The sequence below is a fragment of the Limulus polyphemus genome, unplaced genomic scaffold (genome assembly GCF_000517525.1).
Source record: "Limulus polyphemus unplaced genomic scaffold, Limulus_polyphemus-2.1.2 Scaffold1566, whole genome shotgun sequence".
Taxonomy (NCBI): domain Eukaryota; kingdom Metazoa; phylum Arthropoda; class Merostomata; order Xiphosura; family Limulidae; genus Limulus; species Limulus polyphemus.
In genome coordinates this window covers 42,878-61,962 of record NW_013667176.1, presented here as the reverse complement: position 1 = coordinate 61,962, position 19,085 = coordinate 42,878, and the positions used below count along the sequence as shown (strand labels likewise).

General features: G+C 32.2%; 1 protein-coding gene across 1 annotated transcript in view; it reads left to right on the top strand.

Annotated features, from left to right (window-relative positions):
• LOC106464128 (protein artichoke-like) overlaps window positions 1-18,772 on the top strand; it is a 103,831-nt gene extending 85,059 nt beyond the window's left edge. The window contains exons 2-4 of the mRNA XM_013924238.2: window positions 6,297-9,595; window positions 11,518-12,860; window positions 18,587-18,772. Coding sequence (XP_013779692.1) covers window positions 6,313-9,595; window positions 11,518-12,233 — 3,999 coding nt within the window. The 5' untranslated portion in view covers window positions 6,297-6,312 and the 3' untranslated portion in view covers window positions 12,234-12,860; window positions 18,587-18,772. The remainder of the gene's footprint in view (window positions 1-6,296; window positions 9,596-11,517; window positions 12,861-18,586) is intronic.
• The last annotated feature ends 313 nt before the right edge of the window (window positions 18,773-19,085 follow it).

Here is a 19,085-nt window from a genome sequence, read left to right as displayed (position 1 = left end):
CTATATATCGGCTTTTACTTAACTGCTAAATCCAAAGTGCAATTTAACTACTAAATGTAAAGTATCATTTAACTCAATATCAGCCCTTTCGAAATTGTAATACATTACATGTTTGAAAGCTTGTATTTTTACTGATGATTAGTTGACGTTAAAAATTATGAAATATCAATATTTTACATACTAGTTATGATTAATAAAATACTTGAAAGGTTTAAAACCTTACAGACGATGATTGGTTGATGTAAAATGCTACATATAAGAGATGAAGAGAAATTATACTTTTGTTTTTTTTTGTAGTTAAGCACAAAGTTCCACAAGGGTCTATCTGTGCTCTGCCCACCACAGGTATAGAAACCCGGTTTCTAGCGTTGTAAGTCCGCAGACATACCGCTGTGCAACTGGGGGGGGGGGTAAATGATATTCGACTGATGATTTTTTAGCTAATGAAAAATTTATTTTACGATTGAAAATCAACAGATGTTAAGAATATATCTCTGTAATTATATAACTGATGCGTAGGAGAATGTATTCAATGATTTACTTTTGATTACACTTAATGTGTACAAAAAAAAGCAAGACTGAAGGACTCTGGAAAAATAAAGAAACTCCATTTCCGAATAATTTTGCTGAGGATTTAGATAATTACAATATTATTTCTGGAATTATCAATACAGAGGGCCATTTATACTGTGCCATCAAAATTAACATTCCAACGAGAACGGTCCCTTCATATTTTCCAAGTACAAGTGGATATAGTGAGCCTCAACAAACTAATGAAATGCCTTTATTGCAGTAAGATGAATAATGTCAAATCAATTACATCGCCAAACGTGACACGGGTTCTGGATCTAATAGGAAAACTGGACAACCAAAAACTGTGACAAAAGGAGATGGAGAGCCTAATGTAAACGTCAATTAGTTAAATAAATAAAAACAGCTGACTACTTTACTTTAACAAGTTGTTATTACAAACAGATGTAATTATGTGTTCTTCTGATTATATATTCAGGTATGTGTTTGGCAAGAAGCGCCACCTATATTTATCCTACTCGTGACAATTATATATTGTGTGCGGTAAGCCTAACATTCAATCTTCTGTTTTGTTAACATACGATAAACAGACTAACGATTTGTTAGTGTAGTACCTTAATGATAGATGAAGTACACATAAACAGAGAGAACAAAAAGATTTTAACCCATTTTATGTAACACTTTTCTCCAAGTTGGATTAAATAAATAGCTTGCATCTGTTGGTTCACTAAATCTGGTATAAAGATTTATGAAACTGGCCGATCCTTATAAGATATTATTGGGTTTATGGCCGAAAATAAGAGCGAGGATATTCAACTGATAAAACAACAATTCTAATCATTACAAGTAACAACGGTATATCTAATGAGCTATTTTTATTACTAGATGGATTTTTAAATCTAATCAATGTAGATTGCTTGTTTTGATCAGAAGTTAGTATTAATTAATTATAATTTATACAAGCTTTACTTTAAAGCCTTGCAGACTGTAATTGAAAGCCTTGAAATATGCTTTAATGTTTTCCTGACGTATATTGTAAGTCAGTTTCATTTTTAGTTATTCATCATTTTGAAGACTGTGGCTTTTAAACAGCCTTATTAACACTTCTCTGTCTTGGAATGTCCTTATAGTAGCTTTAAGTTTCTCGTATCATTTGCATGGTTATCTACATCATTAAATTTCCATTGCTTATTTTGAAAAGAGAGCTTAATTAGCATTGTAGATAGAAAGAGCGAGAGAAAAATAAAAAATAAAAGGCTAAGTCTACTGGAGAAAACTTCCTTGGACAATGTTTTAGCTCAAATCAAGAGAAACGAGAGAATGAGTTCACTAAATGAAACATAAAGTGAAGTATGAATCAAGTACAGTATAATTAAAAGATAATTATGAAGTAATTGATGTAGGCACGTTGTGTTCCTCTTCGAAATATGTTTATAAATTCACGAAATTCCAGTTTATTTGTATCGTACAATAAGAAGACATAATTATCATTTTCTTTTTAAAAAAATACGTATATCTGGATAGTACAATTCGACCAACACAAAAACGTATTTTAATCACTGTTTTGTATCTTTTTTCTCATAAAGTCTGACATATATCTTGAGAGAACAACAAAACACTAGACAAATATTGAAGTGTACCAAGATGCAAAAATATTGAAATATATCAGAATAATCACAATTATGATCCATTTATTTATATATAAACCGTAGAATTGAAACTTTACCTTTTATCCTATAAATAACAATAGACAAACCAATATACAAAACGTTCCTTACAATACATTTCCTTCCTATAGTAGAGCATCGCTTACGTTCTGACGGACATGTTGTGTAAAATAAATTACTACGAATTAATGAACTTCCATTACAAAGATCAATGGAAATAGTATGGGTTTGTTTGCAGCTACTTAAAGTTATAATTACGTGAAAAATATCTTATAGAATTCATATTTGATTTATTCCTTTTAGTTTTCGTTTTGTCAGAGAGCCACATAATTTCTCTTTTAAAATTATTCAATTTATGATATAGCATATTTTGGCAGTCTATTAATTTGAAATACATAAAACATACATATCCCATGATAACTACTCTATAGTCAAGAACAGAAATTCACAGTTTGATTTTCCAATGGGTAAAGGTAATTTACAGTTTGGTTTTGAGGAGAGTATAAGTAATTCAGAGTTTGATTTTGAGGCATATAGAGGTAATTCAGAGTTTGATTTAAAGGCGGATAAAAGTAATTTACAATTTGATTTTGAGAAGAATAAAGATAATTCATAGCTCGGTTTTAAAATGAATAAAGGCATGTTTGAAACGGATACTTGCTTTTGCTTTATATGAAAGGCAGTAGAATTATCTGCATGGAAGAAAATAGTGTGAGAGCAGTTAATTGGAATCAGTTATGTATTTGGGTGTGTGTGTACAATACCTGTGTGTGCTTTGATAACAGAAGGTAACATTCATGTTCTCAAAATGGTGGAGCCATGATTTTCTTTACCTAGTAATTGCTTTGTGCATGGTGTTTAATTAGAGCAGGAAATCCATTACTAAGAGTGGTAAGAAAACAAAAGTCACTCTTCCTTCTACACGGATCATTAGCTAATTTATCATACCCAGGTAAACACTGCTTACCACATTCACGCTTTCTTTTGTACTTTTAAAGTACAAGATATTGTATCATGTTGACACAGTGTACCTGGTATACCGGTTAGCAATTCAGTGTCTTTACTCAATAGAATGATACCGGAATTCCTTGTAAGGAAAGTGTTACAGATAATAACAGAACACGTTAGACTCATCGTCTTCTATTATTCTTCACTAAGCAAACAAACAACCTGCTAAGTAGATGCACGAATATATTTCATCATATGAAATTAGATCACTAGCCCCACTAAAAACAAGTTGTACGACAGGAAATAAACCAATCTACTTTTAAACATCTCTAAAATGTCAGAATATCAAGGTAACTAATCCCTAACGTAAAAATCTATACATGCAAAGATAAAAGCTGCACAGTCTACTTAATTAGTTTGAAGATAAGTGTTTAAACCCCTTTTTTCCTATTTCGTGTAGCTACTCACATTTTCTGCTTATCGAGGTTTTATAAGCCATTTTGCATCATTAAAGATCCCACACACACACTCCCGCTGAACCAATCCTGTCGAATGACACAAAAAAAACCAAAGGTAATTTCGAGGATCTAGTAGTCATCCCAGTAACTTTTTTAGCTGCCATTGAAATGCAATAGTGCTTGAAAGACATCTTCCGTCATGCATATACATTCAATCTCTGACCTTAGCGACATACCCACTAATACATAGCTTACAACCCTAACCCTAGCGACATGCCCACTAATTTATAGCTTACAACCCTAACTTTAGCGACATGCCCACCAATAAATGGCTTACAACTCTAACCTTAGCCACATGTCCATCAGTAGATGGATTACAACCCTAACCTTAGCGATATGCCCACTAATACGTGGCTTACAACCTCAACCTTAGCGACATACCCACCAATAGATGGCTTACAATCTATTGATTTATTTACTGTATTATTTGGGATATCAAACATAAAGTAATCATGAATTAACATTAGTTTTGCTATAGTGCAGTCAATAATTTGCATACGTTGCACTATAATTATTAATAACGAAGAATGCGAGTATAAGTTTATTGCAAATACTTGTGTCCGTGTACGCCAATGTATTTCCTCTGGAAGTTTTGGAAAATTTGAATTGTTTAAGTAATAACGTGACTTCCATTCTCATGCTAATCTTCTATTTTATAAAACGTCAACATATTTTTCTAATATCTCGGGTCTTCGGATGCAATAGCTTCCTGCATCAAGAAAACGTCCGGAATTTTCGCTGGGTAGACTTACGTTTCATATTTCAGTTATTTAGTGTTCTATTCCATATTTAGAACCCATTCTGTGTGTTCTAGCAAAAACATTTTAGTATACGCGCCATTAAACATTGGATTTAGTGAAATTCAGCACGACTGACTTAGCTCTAACTTACTATAAGAGCAGCTGCATTTACTAGGTAAATTTTCAATCTGTCGCAGAAATACTTGCTTAGTTGAATAAGCTGAAACTTTAATGACAAGCTAGATTATAAAATATTCTTTTAACGTTACGGTTTAATTTGCATACTTTGTTTTATGTAGTTCAAAGACTTCGTGTTTACTCGTTTGAATACAGAACGTTTAGAGTTTAAATAAACCATAGAAAGTTGAATAGCTTAAGTAGTTCTAAAGTTTAAACAATTTTAACAAATCACTGAAATTAATGTAACGGACTTCAGTAACAGTTTTTTATCTAATTTATTTTGAACTTCTGAACGAAAGAGAGGGAGTGTAAATGACTATAGGTTTCAGATGCATGATTCTAGTGGCTGAGTTTGTGTCCTAGCTAATCTTTCTATGGTCCTAAGACTGTGGTCGGGGACACGTAATACTCTATAAACTTCCCATACTGTTCCGTATATCCAAATTATGTTATCTCCATTTAACACAAGTTAACCTCAAAAAGTATTCACATGTCAAGAAAAAAATAGTTTTGTGTTTAAGTGCAAAGCTACACAGGCCCGGCATGGCCAGGTGGTTAGGGCGTTCGACTCGCAATCTGCAGGTCGCAGGTTCGAATCCTCGTCACACCAAACAAGCTCGCTCTTTCAGCCGTGGGAGCGTTATAATGTGACGGTCAATTTGAAGAAGATCAAATATTTTTATAATGGAATGATATTTAATATCTGCTCCTACCGAGAAAATATCTTAACAAACACCATCAATATTTAATAACAATATTTAATAACAAAATTTAATAAATCAATATCTAATAACAAAATACTTATCTCTAACATTTTTATGAACTTTTCTGATTAAAATCATTATTTCTCTGGTGCTTTAGAAAAATAGTGAATTTTTCAATAGTCTAAATCAAATGAATTCCCTTATATCTCTCGTCCCACCAAACATACTTGCTCTTTCAGCCGTGGGAGCGTTATAATGTGACGGTCAATCCCACTATTCGTTGGTAAAAGAGTAGCCCAAGAGTTGGCGGTGGGTGTTGATGACTAGCTGCCTTCCCTATAGTCTTAAACTGCTAAATTAGGGACGGCTAGCGCAGATAGCCCTCGTGTAGCTTTGCGCTAAATTCATAACAAACAAACAAGCAAAGCTACACAATGGTCTGTCTTCACTGTTCCCCAATTGGGATCGAACTGGAAAGTTTGGCCTTATAAGCCCTTAAATTTGCCGCTGAGCCAATATACCAAAAACTAGATGAAAAACAATTTTCTACGAGTTCTTTAATCACCATTTATAATTTTATAAAACTATTACAGGTTACGATTTACCCTTAAACTTTTTGACCTCGCTTAATCATTTAAATCCTAAGTTGTACCAAACAAGACTTTATTGTATACAATATTGTCGTGAAAACTAAGTAGAGTATGTGTAATTTGAGTAACGAAAGAAATAAAGGATGAAAGGATCGTGAGGTAATTGTACTAGAAGACCGATTTGTTGAAAAATGGTTTTCGTTCGAAAATCCTATAGGATCAGCATTAGAAGACTATTTGAAAACTTTTTAATCCTGTGTGTTTGTGTAGAATTTTATTTTTGGTGGATGTGAAAACAATAAGTCTGTGTTCTAGAGAATACGAATTTTTCAGATGTGATAAGATACATAGTTTATAATTATCGTCTTCTAGCTCTAGATATAAGACGAAAATTAATTTATTCTCTATTTACTTGCAGGATTGCGTCATGAGACATGACATGTCCAGTAATCTCGAACAAGGGCTTTCTGGCCACGGTGATTAACATCGTATTTATTTTGATCATCCTGTGTCGATCACAATTATCCTCGAATGAATGTCCATCATGGACAGATAGTCCATGGTGTTCATGTTACCAGTTTGAAGATGGACTATTTCTAGAGTGTCCTAACACAGGACTCCCTCAGATCCAGAAAACCCTCTCTCTGATCACGTCTTCTGTAAAATCCCTCAGCATTTATCACTTGGATTCAAACATTACCGAATTACCCTCGGGTCTTTTTGGCAACACAACAATTTTCCATTTTCAACTTTCCTTTTCTCAGATCAGTTCCATTGCAGAAGACGCATTCATCGAAATTCAGGACACACTCGAGAGTTTGTCCATCGTTAACAGTCAAATTTCAGAGATTCCCCAAAAGGCTCTAAACAAACTACGTGTCTTGCGAACGTTAGATCTCGACTCTAATGTCATCACAGAAATCGAAAGTTACACGTTCTACAGTCTACAATTAATGACCCTCAACCTTCAAGGGAACCAGATATCGTCTTTATCGGAGTATGCATTTGGTGGGTTAGAAAACACACTGGAGAAGCTTATTCTCATAAACAACAAACTACAACAGTTTCCTCTGAGCGCCCTACGAAGGCTTCGGAAACTTCATACTTTAAAATTAGTATGGAATGAAATCGGAGATATTCCAGACGACGGTTTCACCCGACTCACGGGATTGGAAAGACTTGATTTAAGTTCCAATCGAATCCATCACTTGCATGACCACAGCTTTATTACCATGCCACGCTTGACTACCCTTTCACTGTATATGAATCGGCTGACTTCTTTAGACGATACGATTTTCATTTACCTACAAGAGCTGGAAACAATAGATCTCAGCCACAATACCATCATGGCTCTCAATGGACGACTTTTCAGGCCTTTACAGAAGTTGAAAACGGTTGACCTAAGTTTCAATCACTTGCACTCTGTTGAACAAGGTATTTTCCAAAACCTGACACGGCTCCAAGAAATAATACTCTCAAACAATAACGTTATCCAAATTACCAACGAGACGTTTATGAACTCCACCCAAATTTCTGTTCTTTTTGCACCAAATAATGCGATCACATTTATTGAAAGTGGAGCTCTTTACGGGCTTAAAGATCTTTACCAGCTTCAATTGTCTTTTAATCTTCTCAATGATATTCACCCAACTCTTTTTAAGAATAACCACAAACTTCGGTCTCTCTCTCTGGACCATAACCTAATTATTGATCTACAGGCAGGAACATTTCAGGAACTTGTGGAGCTTCGTGATTTGAGACTTCAAAATAACCTTCTGAAAAGGATCGCAAAAGGAGTTTTTTATTCCCTTCCTAACTTGCAGGAATTACACTTGCAATTCAATAGGATAGAAGTAATCGAAGATGAGGCCCTACAAAGTTTAGCAAACCTTCAGCATTTAAATATTCAAGAAAATAAGATAATTGAAGTAGGCGATATTTTAAGTAGATATCCATCAAGTATGCATTCTCTCCTACTTAGTCATAACAAGATAACTACACTTCACCACAGCAGCTTACGAGGACTTAATAAAATGGGAATTTTATGGCTGAGTCACAACAAGATCAGGATGTTAGAGAAAGAGGTTTTCCAGGATTTGGTAGAGGTCCAAAAACTATATCTAGATCATAACGAGATCTCCACGATAGAAAGAAAGACCTTTGAACGACTAAGAAGACTGACATACGTCAATTTAGAGCACAACAACTTAAATCACTTGACTCCTGAGATGTTCCAGGGAGCAGATCATCTGGAAGAGTTGTATTTATCATTCAATCGCATTATGGATATTGAGCCTCAAACCTTCCAACAGTTAAAGAAACTTCGAATATTGCACCTTGCCCACAATCAAATGTATGCTATTCGAAAATTTATGTTTGAAGGGCAAATACCATTAGAAGAGATTGATTTATCTAATGTTATGGCTGAAGAGATTGAAGCTGGATCCTTCTTAGAACTTTCAGTACTTAAAACTTTAGATATTAGTAACAATAAATTAATGGGTGCCAACGTAAATTTTTTGTTTCTTCCTTCTCTCAGTCGTTTGGATATATCAGGAAACAATCTGAGTGGAATGACCAACAACGTTTTCTATGGATTATCAAAACTGGTGGACCTTGGAATAGAAAATGCTAATCTAAATCATGTTACTGGTAGTCTTTTTGAGCCACTAACCCACTTGGAGGTCATTCGGTTAGGTGGAAATGGCTTTTTTGATTTACAAGCTGACCAGACTTACAGTTTAAGCTTTGTTCGTGAACTATACCTGAATAACAATTACATACAAAGTGTCCCTTCTATTGCTATCGCATCTATACCAAATCTTCAAGTGCTGTCTTTTGCTAACAATAATATCGAAAAACTCAAGACCGCTAGTTTTATGGCCAATAGGAACATTCAAAAATTAAACTTAACCAACAACTCTATATCAGTTATCGAACCCAATGCATTTCGTAACCTAACTAATCTTCAAAAGCTTGATTTGTCAGATAACACCATTAGAAGTCTAACCCCTGATATTTTTAATGAATTGAAAACTCTGGAATGGTTAGCATTAGACGGGAACTTGATGTATTTTCTACCTAATGTTCTGTTTCGATCCTCATTAATTAGCCTGAAATTCCTCACTGTAAACAGAAATCCGTTAATAAGGATTCGAGAGGACCTCAGTGCAGATGGTGGGTTTCCTCAACTTCAGGATTTCAGTTTGAATCATGGAAACATATCAGTAATAGCGTCTCATGATTTCCATGGTATGCCAAACCTTTTATCTCTTTCCCTCACTCACAATAAAATCAACAAAGTTTCACCAGGTGCTTTCAAACCATTAAATCTGCTGCAAATATTAGACTTGGGAAATAATGAATTAGAAATATTACCAGAAGAAAGATTCTACGGCTTAGATCAATTGAAAACAATAAACTTAACCGAAAATCATCTTGTAGACTTACCACCATTTTCTTCGAACCTAGGTTGCTTGGAAACAGTTGACCTATCTTTCAACAGACTGACTCGACTTCAGGCTCACACCTTTCAACAGCTCTACAAATTGAAGATGTTGTCCCTGAGAAGTAACTCAATTAGTATAGTGGCGAAAGATGCGTTTTATAACCTCACATCTCTGCAAGAATTAGATCTCTTGGGTAATGCATTAACGGTTCTTTCCAGCGAGGTGTTAGTTCCGGTTGAAGTACGTCTAACGGATATCCAACTAGCTGGTAAGCTTCATTAAATGTTAATTCTTCTATCATTCTGACAGGTGAGTTTCGTGAGTAAGTAAGTAAGAATTTATAAACGTTATTATAACGTCCATACTACATGGTAAATTTTATTAAAGGGGTTTAATAGAAAAAATAAAATGTATACACAACAAGCCGAAAGGTATCATTACAATATCTCGTTTCGACTATGTTTAACATTTTTTCAACAAAACTTGTAACTGATATTTCAGAGTTTTTTAAGTGTAGTAAACTTAATTTTATACCTTTATAATACCTAATTCAAGACCCAAATAAATCTTTCATATGTTTTGGGTATTAAATTTTGAGCATATGATTTTAGTTTGATTTTAAATATATGGATTCGTTTTCAGTAATGTTTTTGTTGTTTTATTAAGTTTCTAGTAAGTTTCTACTTTTATTCCTATTTGTTCACATTACACTTGTTTTTATAATAATTTCTATTCCTGTTGGTTCACATTCCACTTGTTTTTGATAATAACTTTTATTCCTATTTGTTCACATTTCATTTGTTTTTATAATAATTTCTATTCCTATTGGTTCACATTCCACTTGTTTTTATAATAACTTTTATTCCTATTGGTTCACATTCCACTTATTTTATTATAACTTTTATTTCTATTTTTTCCCATTTCACTTGTATTTATAATAACTTTTATTCCTATTGGTTCACATTCCACTTATTTTATAATAACTTTTATTCCTATTGGTTCACATTCCACTTATTTTATTATAACTTTTATTCCTATTGGTTCACATTCCACTTATTTTATTATAACTTTTATTTCTATTTTTTTCCATTTCACTTGTATTTATAATAACTTTTATTCCTATTGGTTCACATTCCACTTGTTTTATAATAACTTTTATTCCTATTTGTTCACATTTCACTTGTTTTTATAATAATTTCTATTCCTATTGGTTCACATTCCACTTGTTTTATAATAATTTCCATTCCTATTGGTTCACATTCCCCTTGTTTTTATAATAATTTATATTCCTATTGGTTCACATTCCACTTGTTTTATAATAACTTTTATTTCTAGTTGTTCACATTCCACTTGTTTTATAATAACTTTTATTCCTATTGGTTCACATTCCACTTGTTTTATAATAACTTTTATTCCTATTGATTCACATTCCACTTGTTTCATTATAACTTTTATTCCTATTTGTTCATATTTCACTTGTATTTATAATGATTTTTATTCCTATTGGTTCACATTCCACTTGTTTTATAATAACTTTTATTCCTATTGGTTCACATTCCACTTGTTTTATAATAACTTTTATTCCTATTGGTTCACATTACACTTGTTTCATAATAACTTTTATTCCTATTTGTTCACATTCCTCTTGTTTTTTATAATAATTTCTATTCCTATTTGTTCACATTCTACTTGTTTTTATAATAACTTTTATTCCTAATGGTTTTCTTGACGTTTAAACTGTAACATGCTCTCATTCAATTTAGTTATAATCCATATTCAGTTAGGCCTCTGTTTTCAAGAAATGTAAAACTTAGGATGTAGCTGAATGTATAAAAACACAGGAAAAAAGCGAATTTCCTGCACTCAACAAATCTTACTCGAGATTTTGTTTTACGAAACTGTATTTTTTCATTTTATAATGTGTGACAGAAAACTTATTGCTTGTTTTCAATAAATCGTGAACTTCTTGAATTATGCTATATTCCATGAAAAGGTTCAAACATATTACTTTGTATTGTCAAATCGCCGGTACTTTTGTTAAATTTATTAATATATTTATTACAGCCGGAGAAGTAATCTCAACTTATAACTGACAGAAAAATCATTACATTGTACCATATATTTTAACTTTCTGATAAATGGTTCTCAGTGGAATGTAATAATATATATATATTTTGTACTCGGAAACAGGTAATCCATTTGATTGCAGATGTGGTTTGTTAAGCCTATGGGAGTGGCTACATGAGCATCAGCATATTGTAACACCAATAAGTGGGAATTTGAAATTAACATGTATGAATCCTAAAAAGCTTCATGGACAAGCACTTATAAATCTTCATCCTGTCGACATTTGTCCAGCTCCACTCATCTCGCTGTTTGAGGTTCAGCGTTTGGATCACGACAGCTTGACAGTCCGTTGGGATGTACAAAACGGTACACTGATTGGTGGGTTTTTGCTGACGTACCATTTGACATCAGACCGATTATCTCAAGCAAATGTTAATCTTGTCTCTGTAAAACGGTCTTATGAAGTTGAGAACTTGGAGCCCGAAACCTGGTACACGGTTTGTGTAACAGCTACAGGAAAGTACCTCAAGGTACTTCACACACCGACCCCGTACGCAGCAGACTTGGAAAACAAATACTTGGAAACAAACAGCAATAACAGGAAATGCTTGCAGATCCGAACGGTACCCAAAACTGATAAGACTAAGATTTCCCTGTCGACTTTAGGAATCATCTTAGGAAGCAGCATTAGCGGTATTTTAGTTCTGACACTATCCATTCTTTTAACGGCGATTAAGTTTCGGAAGCGCCGACGTCCCGTTAAGAACGACAACATTCCTCAAGAATATATTTCTTATCGACATTTCTCAATCCAAGAGCCAGAGGGCATTTACTCGTGACGTTGTTGTATGTTCTAAAGGAGTGGACTTTCCATACTAACATGTGTTTCAACATGTGGTTTCGTAGCCCGTGAAGGGACGATACTGTGATTTCTTTACGAAAGACAAATGATGTGAAAAGTGTTGTATTGAGTTGTTATTATCTAGTCAATACACAGAATATGCTGTGTGCTAGTTTAGGTAGAGACTGAAAATAACTTAAAACCATCATTAAAACTTCCTAAAGTTTCATATTCAACAGTGTTCTCCATAGAACGTTTTCTCCGTGTATCTCAGAATCTATTGGTATAGTCAATGAAAAACATTCGAGTGCAAATGGCAAGTAAAATACGCCATTCAGAATACATTCTACTGTTCAGAAACAAATACTTTTTATCTGCTCAGTGTTCAATGTTTAGTACACCCAGCTGCTTTCTCAATGGACATCTTATCTAAAATGGATCACATATTATAGTTAAACTAACTTACATGTTATCCGAATGTAGGTTGTTTTGAAGAGTTCAGTTTTCAATGAAATAGTGTTCTTCCTATTCCATTTTCAATTGGCTGATGTTCTGATTGTCTTTCTACGTTGGGGTTTTGATTTGTAAAATAATACGGCTACGTATTCAGTTTTAGTCCATCCAGGTAAGCCTTCTTTATTTACTTAAGATTAATACTATTGGTAGTTTTATTTCAAAAAGAAATGTACTTTTATTACCAACTTCCTGCTTATCACTGACCAAATGTTCAGATTTTAAGATAAACACTGTTTGAAGTCCTCATAAGAAATGTTGTTTTAAGAACTGGACTTTCAGAAGTTTAGCCCATTTAATCTACCAACTATTCTTTTATATTGCAGCGTTTCCACCAATCAGGTCAGATTATTATCTAAAGTATCTTGTAAGTTTCTCTTTACTTTAAAGTGATAAAAATTTGTTATTCATGCGAAAAAAAGTACACATTCTGAAAAATAATTAAAACTGCGGCAAAAGACTTTCGGCTGTTGCCTCTCTGCACTACTTTTTATATATAGTTCTTTGACTGGTCTTTATAGCTTTTTAATAGTTAAAACCTTAAAAAAAACAGTTTAGTTGGTCTGTAGTTCCATGACTGAGTTGTTCAATTTTTCCATATATTTACAGGAATGTAAGCTATAGATTTAGATTTAAAGATATTTCTTAATGCACATCTAATTTAATTTGAATCTAAGTCAATCAAATTAATCTTACATCGTGAAACTTCTGTTGTTTTTCATAAAGAATTTAGTTCGGGGCCCTCATATTTTCTCCGGATACATATATAAGTTTATTTTACTAAATACAAATACGATATTACAGCTTCTTTTATGATGATGATGATAATGAATTTATATAGCAACTAGCAAAAACAACACTAAATTCTCACGTTATTATTTTAGCGAGAAATGATTGTTATTCTCAGGTTAATTTCAAAAACTGCCCCTAACTTTTTCCAACCTAATAATCGCTATATAAACATACGTCGCTAGTCGATCAACAATTTAACAGCAAAGACTCCGCTAATATCATCCTTATCTAGTGTTTCACTATAAATCCGATGTTCCTTGTTTAACTCTGCTGTTGAGTTGGATTTGATAAGTCGTCTGCTTGAACGCTCGTTAAAGGACTGGGAAAATACAGCCACTGAGGACTACAACTGCTACAAGAACGCGTTACAAGTGTTCTAATCATGAAGTGTTTGATTATTTCTTTTTCCACTGACAACTATGCCTCTTTTACAGTCTTTACTTTGATATTTAAGATTCTATTTTATTTCATCCTAGAAAGAACAAACTGGTTTTTCTTATTTATTACATATGTAAAGATGTGATCTTCTCTAACGTATTAATACATAAATATTCAATGCACCACCACGTTTTAAACATAGTTTTTCTAATTATATTCCACAGAAATTGGTAGCGCGTTCGCAGCTTTGACACTGCTCTTCAGCCAACCTATTTAGATACAATTCATAATATATAAAATACATATATTTCACAAAATCGAAATATATATACCACAAGTATCGAAACCCGATTTTTAACGTCGTAAGCCTACACACTTATCGCTGAGTCACTGGGGGTGGGGTAAGGATTTTTTTAAATATAATATTTCCATCTGTTTTTCTAATGATATTAGTATTGGTATTATAACCTAGATTACAGAGTTGGTATCTTAAGGTCTTATACTGAGTCATTCTTTCTTGTCTGTTTTGAGAATTTTCTTCATAATAAAGTAAACGGTTCATGTTCTTAATTTGTTTATAAACTACTATAACATTAACATTTATTACGGCTCTTCTTACACTGCTGGATGCAAAGGAGGCAATCAGAGTTTTTTGTTCTTTAATATTAACTGGGGTATACGTAATAATGACTTGTAACACTTCTGACTGATTATTAGTTTTCCCCCCATTTAATTTGGCGCAAAATATACACCTGTCAAATAGACCCTCTGGATAATTTATCTTTAATAAAATCATTTTTAATTCATTTAATCTAATAATTCTTTTTTGCTATGTTGTTAACAATCTGTACACGTATGTGTATGGGATATTTATTTTACATGTCTTGGATAGCAACTTTTAAAATCTAAATAAGTGTGGGATTTGGTCGGTTTATAAAAAAATATCAATTTCTAAGAGCCATTGTCAGGTATTTCAATCAATATATCAAAGAAATATATAGTTTTATAAGTTTTCTCAACAGTAAATTTAATGTTTGGATCTATAACATTTCAAACTTCACGAAAATTAAACCAGTTTTAACCTTCATTTCAAATGATAAAACTGTTTAATCATCAATGTATCTGAACCAATGTGGCATCGTATAAAAGCTGACACTTAACTTCTAAGAACAGCACTATTAAAATAGCATAGATAGGTACTATTTTTGTACCCATGGCGGTTCCGTTCTTCTGGTGGTGGAGATCATTATTATAGATGAATTAATCATTTTTCAGTACTAATTTTAAAGCTTCTATTAAAAATTCATTAGTAATTCTGGAATGTAAAAGCTCTAGATAACATTCACAAAAATAATCAACAGCTGCAATACCAAGTTCATGTTCAACATTAGTATATAAATATACTATATCTAGTGTAAATACCATACCAAGTTCATGTTCAGCATTAGTATACAAATATACTATATCTAGTGTAAATACAATACCAAGTTCATGTTCAGCATTAGTATACAAATATACTATACCTAGTGTAAATACAATACCAAGTTCATGTTCAGCATTAGTATACAAATATACTATATCTAATGTAATTACAATGTTCTGTTCGTGCTCAACATTAATACATAAAGACATTACATCTAATGTAATTACAGTTCCAAGTTCTTGTTCATTATTAGGTATAAAGATATTACACCTAGTGTAATCAAACTGGTGTTCTGACCAGTTTCACTAGGCAACTTTGATATAAGGTCTAAATTATCCCTCACGTAACTGTAAATTTTTATAATAAATGGTTTTAATAGTTCATCTACAAAATAAATAATGCGGTGATTAGAATATTGACGCCTTGGAATAATAGATTTACTAAGGAAACAAGAAGGTTCAACAAGTTGTACGTAATTATTATTTAAATCGAAACAGCATTAATTATATCTTGGCATTCATGTGTTTTTCGTAAATCATAAAATACATTTGTAATCAGAGTAAAATTATCTGAATAATCTCCATGTTTTTGCTTTGTTTTTTTTCATTTTGCTTTAGTGATTATTTTATGAAAAATCATTTTATAAAATAAATTGGAAGTACTTTGAATCTTATTTAAATAACTTATGGCTTTCTTATGTTTTGAAATTGTGTATTATTATTATTATTTACAAGTTTTAGATATTTATGTATTCTGTGTAATATATATATATATTCATTAGTTATAATATTTTTTTAGAATATTTTGCCGTGACGTTTATGTTTATATATACATATTTCGACTTTGTTAAAGATTATGTGTATTATTATTATTATTTACAAGTTTTAGATATTTATGTATTTTGTGTAATGTATATATATTCATTAGTTATAATATTTTTCTTAGAATATTTTGCCGTGACGTTTATGTTTATATATACATATTTCGACTTTGTTAAAGATTATGTGTATTATTATGTATTGTTGAAGCTGCGAAAGCTCTACCAACTCATTCAGAACATAAGTAAAAATGGGCGATATTTCAAGCCTAGTAGTGCTTTGAATATCTGTATATATGTATCACATTCGACAGTGTCGCCTTATATACAGAAATTATAATTTAAAAGACAATAGTCGAGAATACTGTTATTGTATTTTATAATGTTCTAGTCTAGAACGTCAACTAAGTTTAATACCATTTTCAGTTGTTCATTAAATGCAGACCCCACAGTCAGTATATATATATCGAAAGTTACATGGTAACGATATTTGTTAAAATGTAGGCGAGAGTGGTTACTTATAACGAATCTTTTAATTTTAAAAACATGTTCATACTTAATTCTAAGACAAACAGTTTTCATTCATTCGATTAATTGAACGTTCATAGTTTGCTCTAACTTGAAAGATGGAGAAGTTAGAAATGATTTTTATAAAGCCAACTAAGTTTACGTATAAATTATTGTCACAACAGCTGCATCTGTTCGGATACTTTTCAGGACAAGCAGAAACGCAGAACAAATTGCAGTGGAAAAAATAATATTAACTGTTGTTCAAAAATAGTGTTAAATATTATATTAACAACTGCTTTGTTTTGAAGTATTTTCTAAACCGGCGAAGAGTGATTATAATTAATCAGACTTCTCATAAGACATTAGTATTAGGCCTATTATATTCTTAACTCTACATTCTTTATTCAGTCCCTTAGGGTTTTTCAAAGAGAAGAAGAACAGTTTCTGATAGTTTTTCAATCATACTATGTTCTCCATGTCGATTGGAAACAATACGTTTCGCTCAAAATAAAGCTCATCGGGCTGGCTGGAACGCAACAAACACAGTTGTTATGGTTTGAACGTTTTTTCTTAGCTGGCGAAGTGTGGTTATATTATTTATACTTGTCATAATACATCAGTATTAGAACTATTATGTTTTTAACACCTCATTCTTTATTTAGTTTCTTAGATTTTTTCAAGAAGAAGAAGAGTGTATAATGTAGTATTTCAACTACTCTATGTCTACCATATCAGTACGTAGCTCATCAGGCTGGTTGGGAAAACCCTGAGGGACTGAATAAAGAATGCGGTGTTAAAATATATATATATTGCGCTTGATATTAATGTCTTATGACAAGTTTAATTAATTATAATCATGCTTCGCCAACTTAAAAGAGGCGTTCGTATTATAGCTATTGTTTTTTGTTACAAATGGAGTATATAAATAATGGTTGTCCCAGCTGGCCTGGTGAGTTCTGTATTGAGCGAAACGCTTAGTCTGCAAAGGATAATGACTGATAGAGTGGGGTCTAATTACTATTATACCCTTTTTCTTCTTCTTCAAAAACTTTAAGGGACTGAATAAAAAAAGTCATGTTAAAATTGTAATAGGTCTAATACTAATGTCTTATGTCAAATATGATTAAATATTATAATAATTTTTTCTCAATACAAAATTCAAACGTCATATTCAGTCTTGACAGGAGTGTACGGTATATGTCCAATGCGCGAACTTTAACTCCCCATCAAGCTGTCTTTATCCAACAAAAAAAGTTAAATGCACAAAAACTCGACTTTTGAATGATCCGCCACTTCAAAAAGATTTTTATTCTAAAAACGTTGAACCAGAGTAAGTTGAAACCCCTGTTAAAGATTGATATGACTTCGATCTCTGAGGGGCATATACGTTCCTTGTCGTTGGATTGATCGTCGCTGAACACAGCTTTCCATACAAACTAGTGACATTCGCGGAAGTATGGTGCTTGTTTTCTATTCTCTAAGCACAGAGGTTTGAACAAAAGAAAATGTCCCGTAAACAGTAGTATTTTATATAAACATAATATAGCCGATCTATCAAAATATTAGAATAGCACGTAAAGAGTAGTATTTTATATAAACATAAAATAACCCGTAAAGAGTAGTATTTTATATAAACATAAAATAACACGTAAAGAGTGGTATTTTATATAAACATAAAATAGCACGTAAAGAGTAGTATTTTATATAAACATAACATAGCCGATCTATCAAAATATTAGAATATTCTAATATTTTGATAGATCGGCTATGTTATGTTTATATAAAATACTACTCTTTACGTGCATGTTTATATAAAATACTACTCTTTACGTGTTATTTTATGTTTATATAAAATACTACTCTTTACGTGCCACTATAGCCAATCTGTCAAAATATTAAAACCAATTTACCGTTTCAGGTTGTGGCGTATAATTGGCCAACTAAGCCTGCTGTACTCGTCATGACAAACTGCTTTATGGTTCTAAAAGGATATGACGAAGAAGAAAAAGTTGATATTAGTCCTGTGTTGTTTTATCTGATGTTTTATTCTGACCGCAATGTCATCCTCGGTAACCTGCATATATTTGATAAATAAAGAACGAATAAAGAGAAATGGAATATATCCGGATATTTTGTGTGTGATACAATAGTAGATCGATAGACAGAATATTCATTTATGCTAACTCTAACATGAGAGTTACTTTATGAATCATTCTCAGATTGCGGCAAAATAGTGTTTCGGAAAACATATGTCAAAATTATTTTCATCTTTTTTACACCTTAAGAAGCGTAACACAATATCAAGAATAGTAGAATGATAACAACCCTAGAATAAGTCACTTAATATATATATCATTATATTTTATAGTAAGTTCCTTTAACGAAAGTGCAAGTGTTTTACTTACAATAGTAAAACA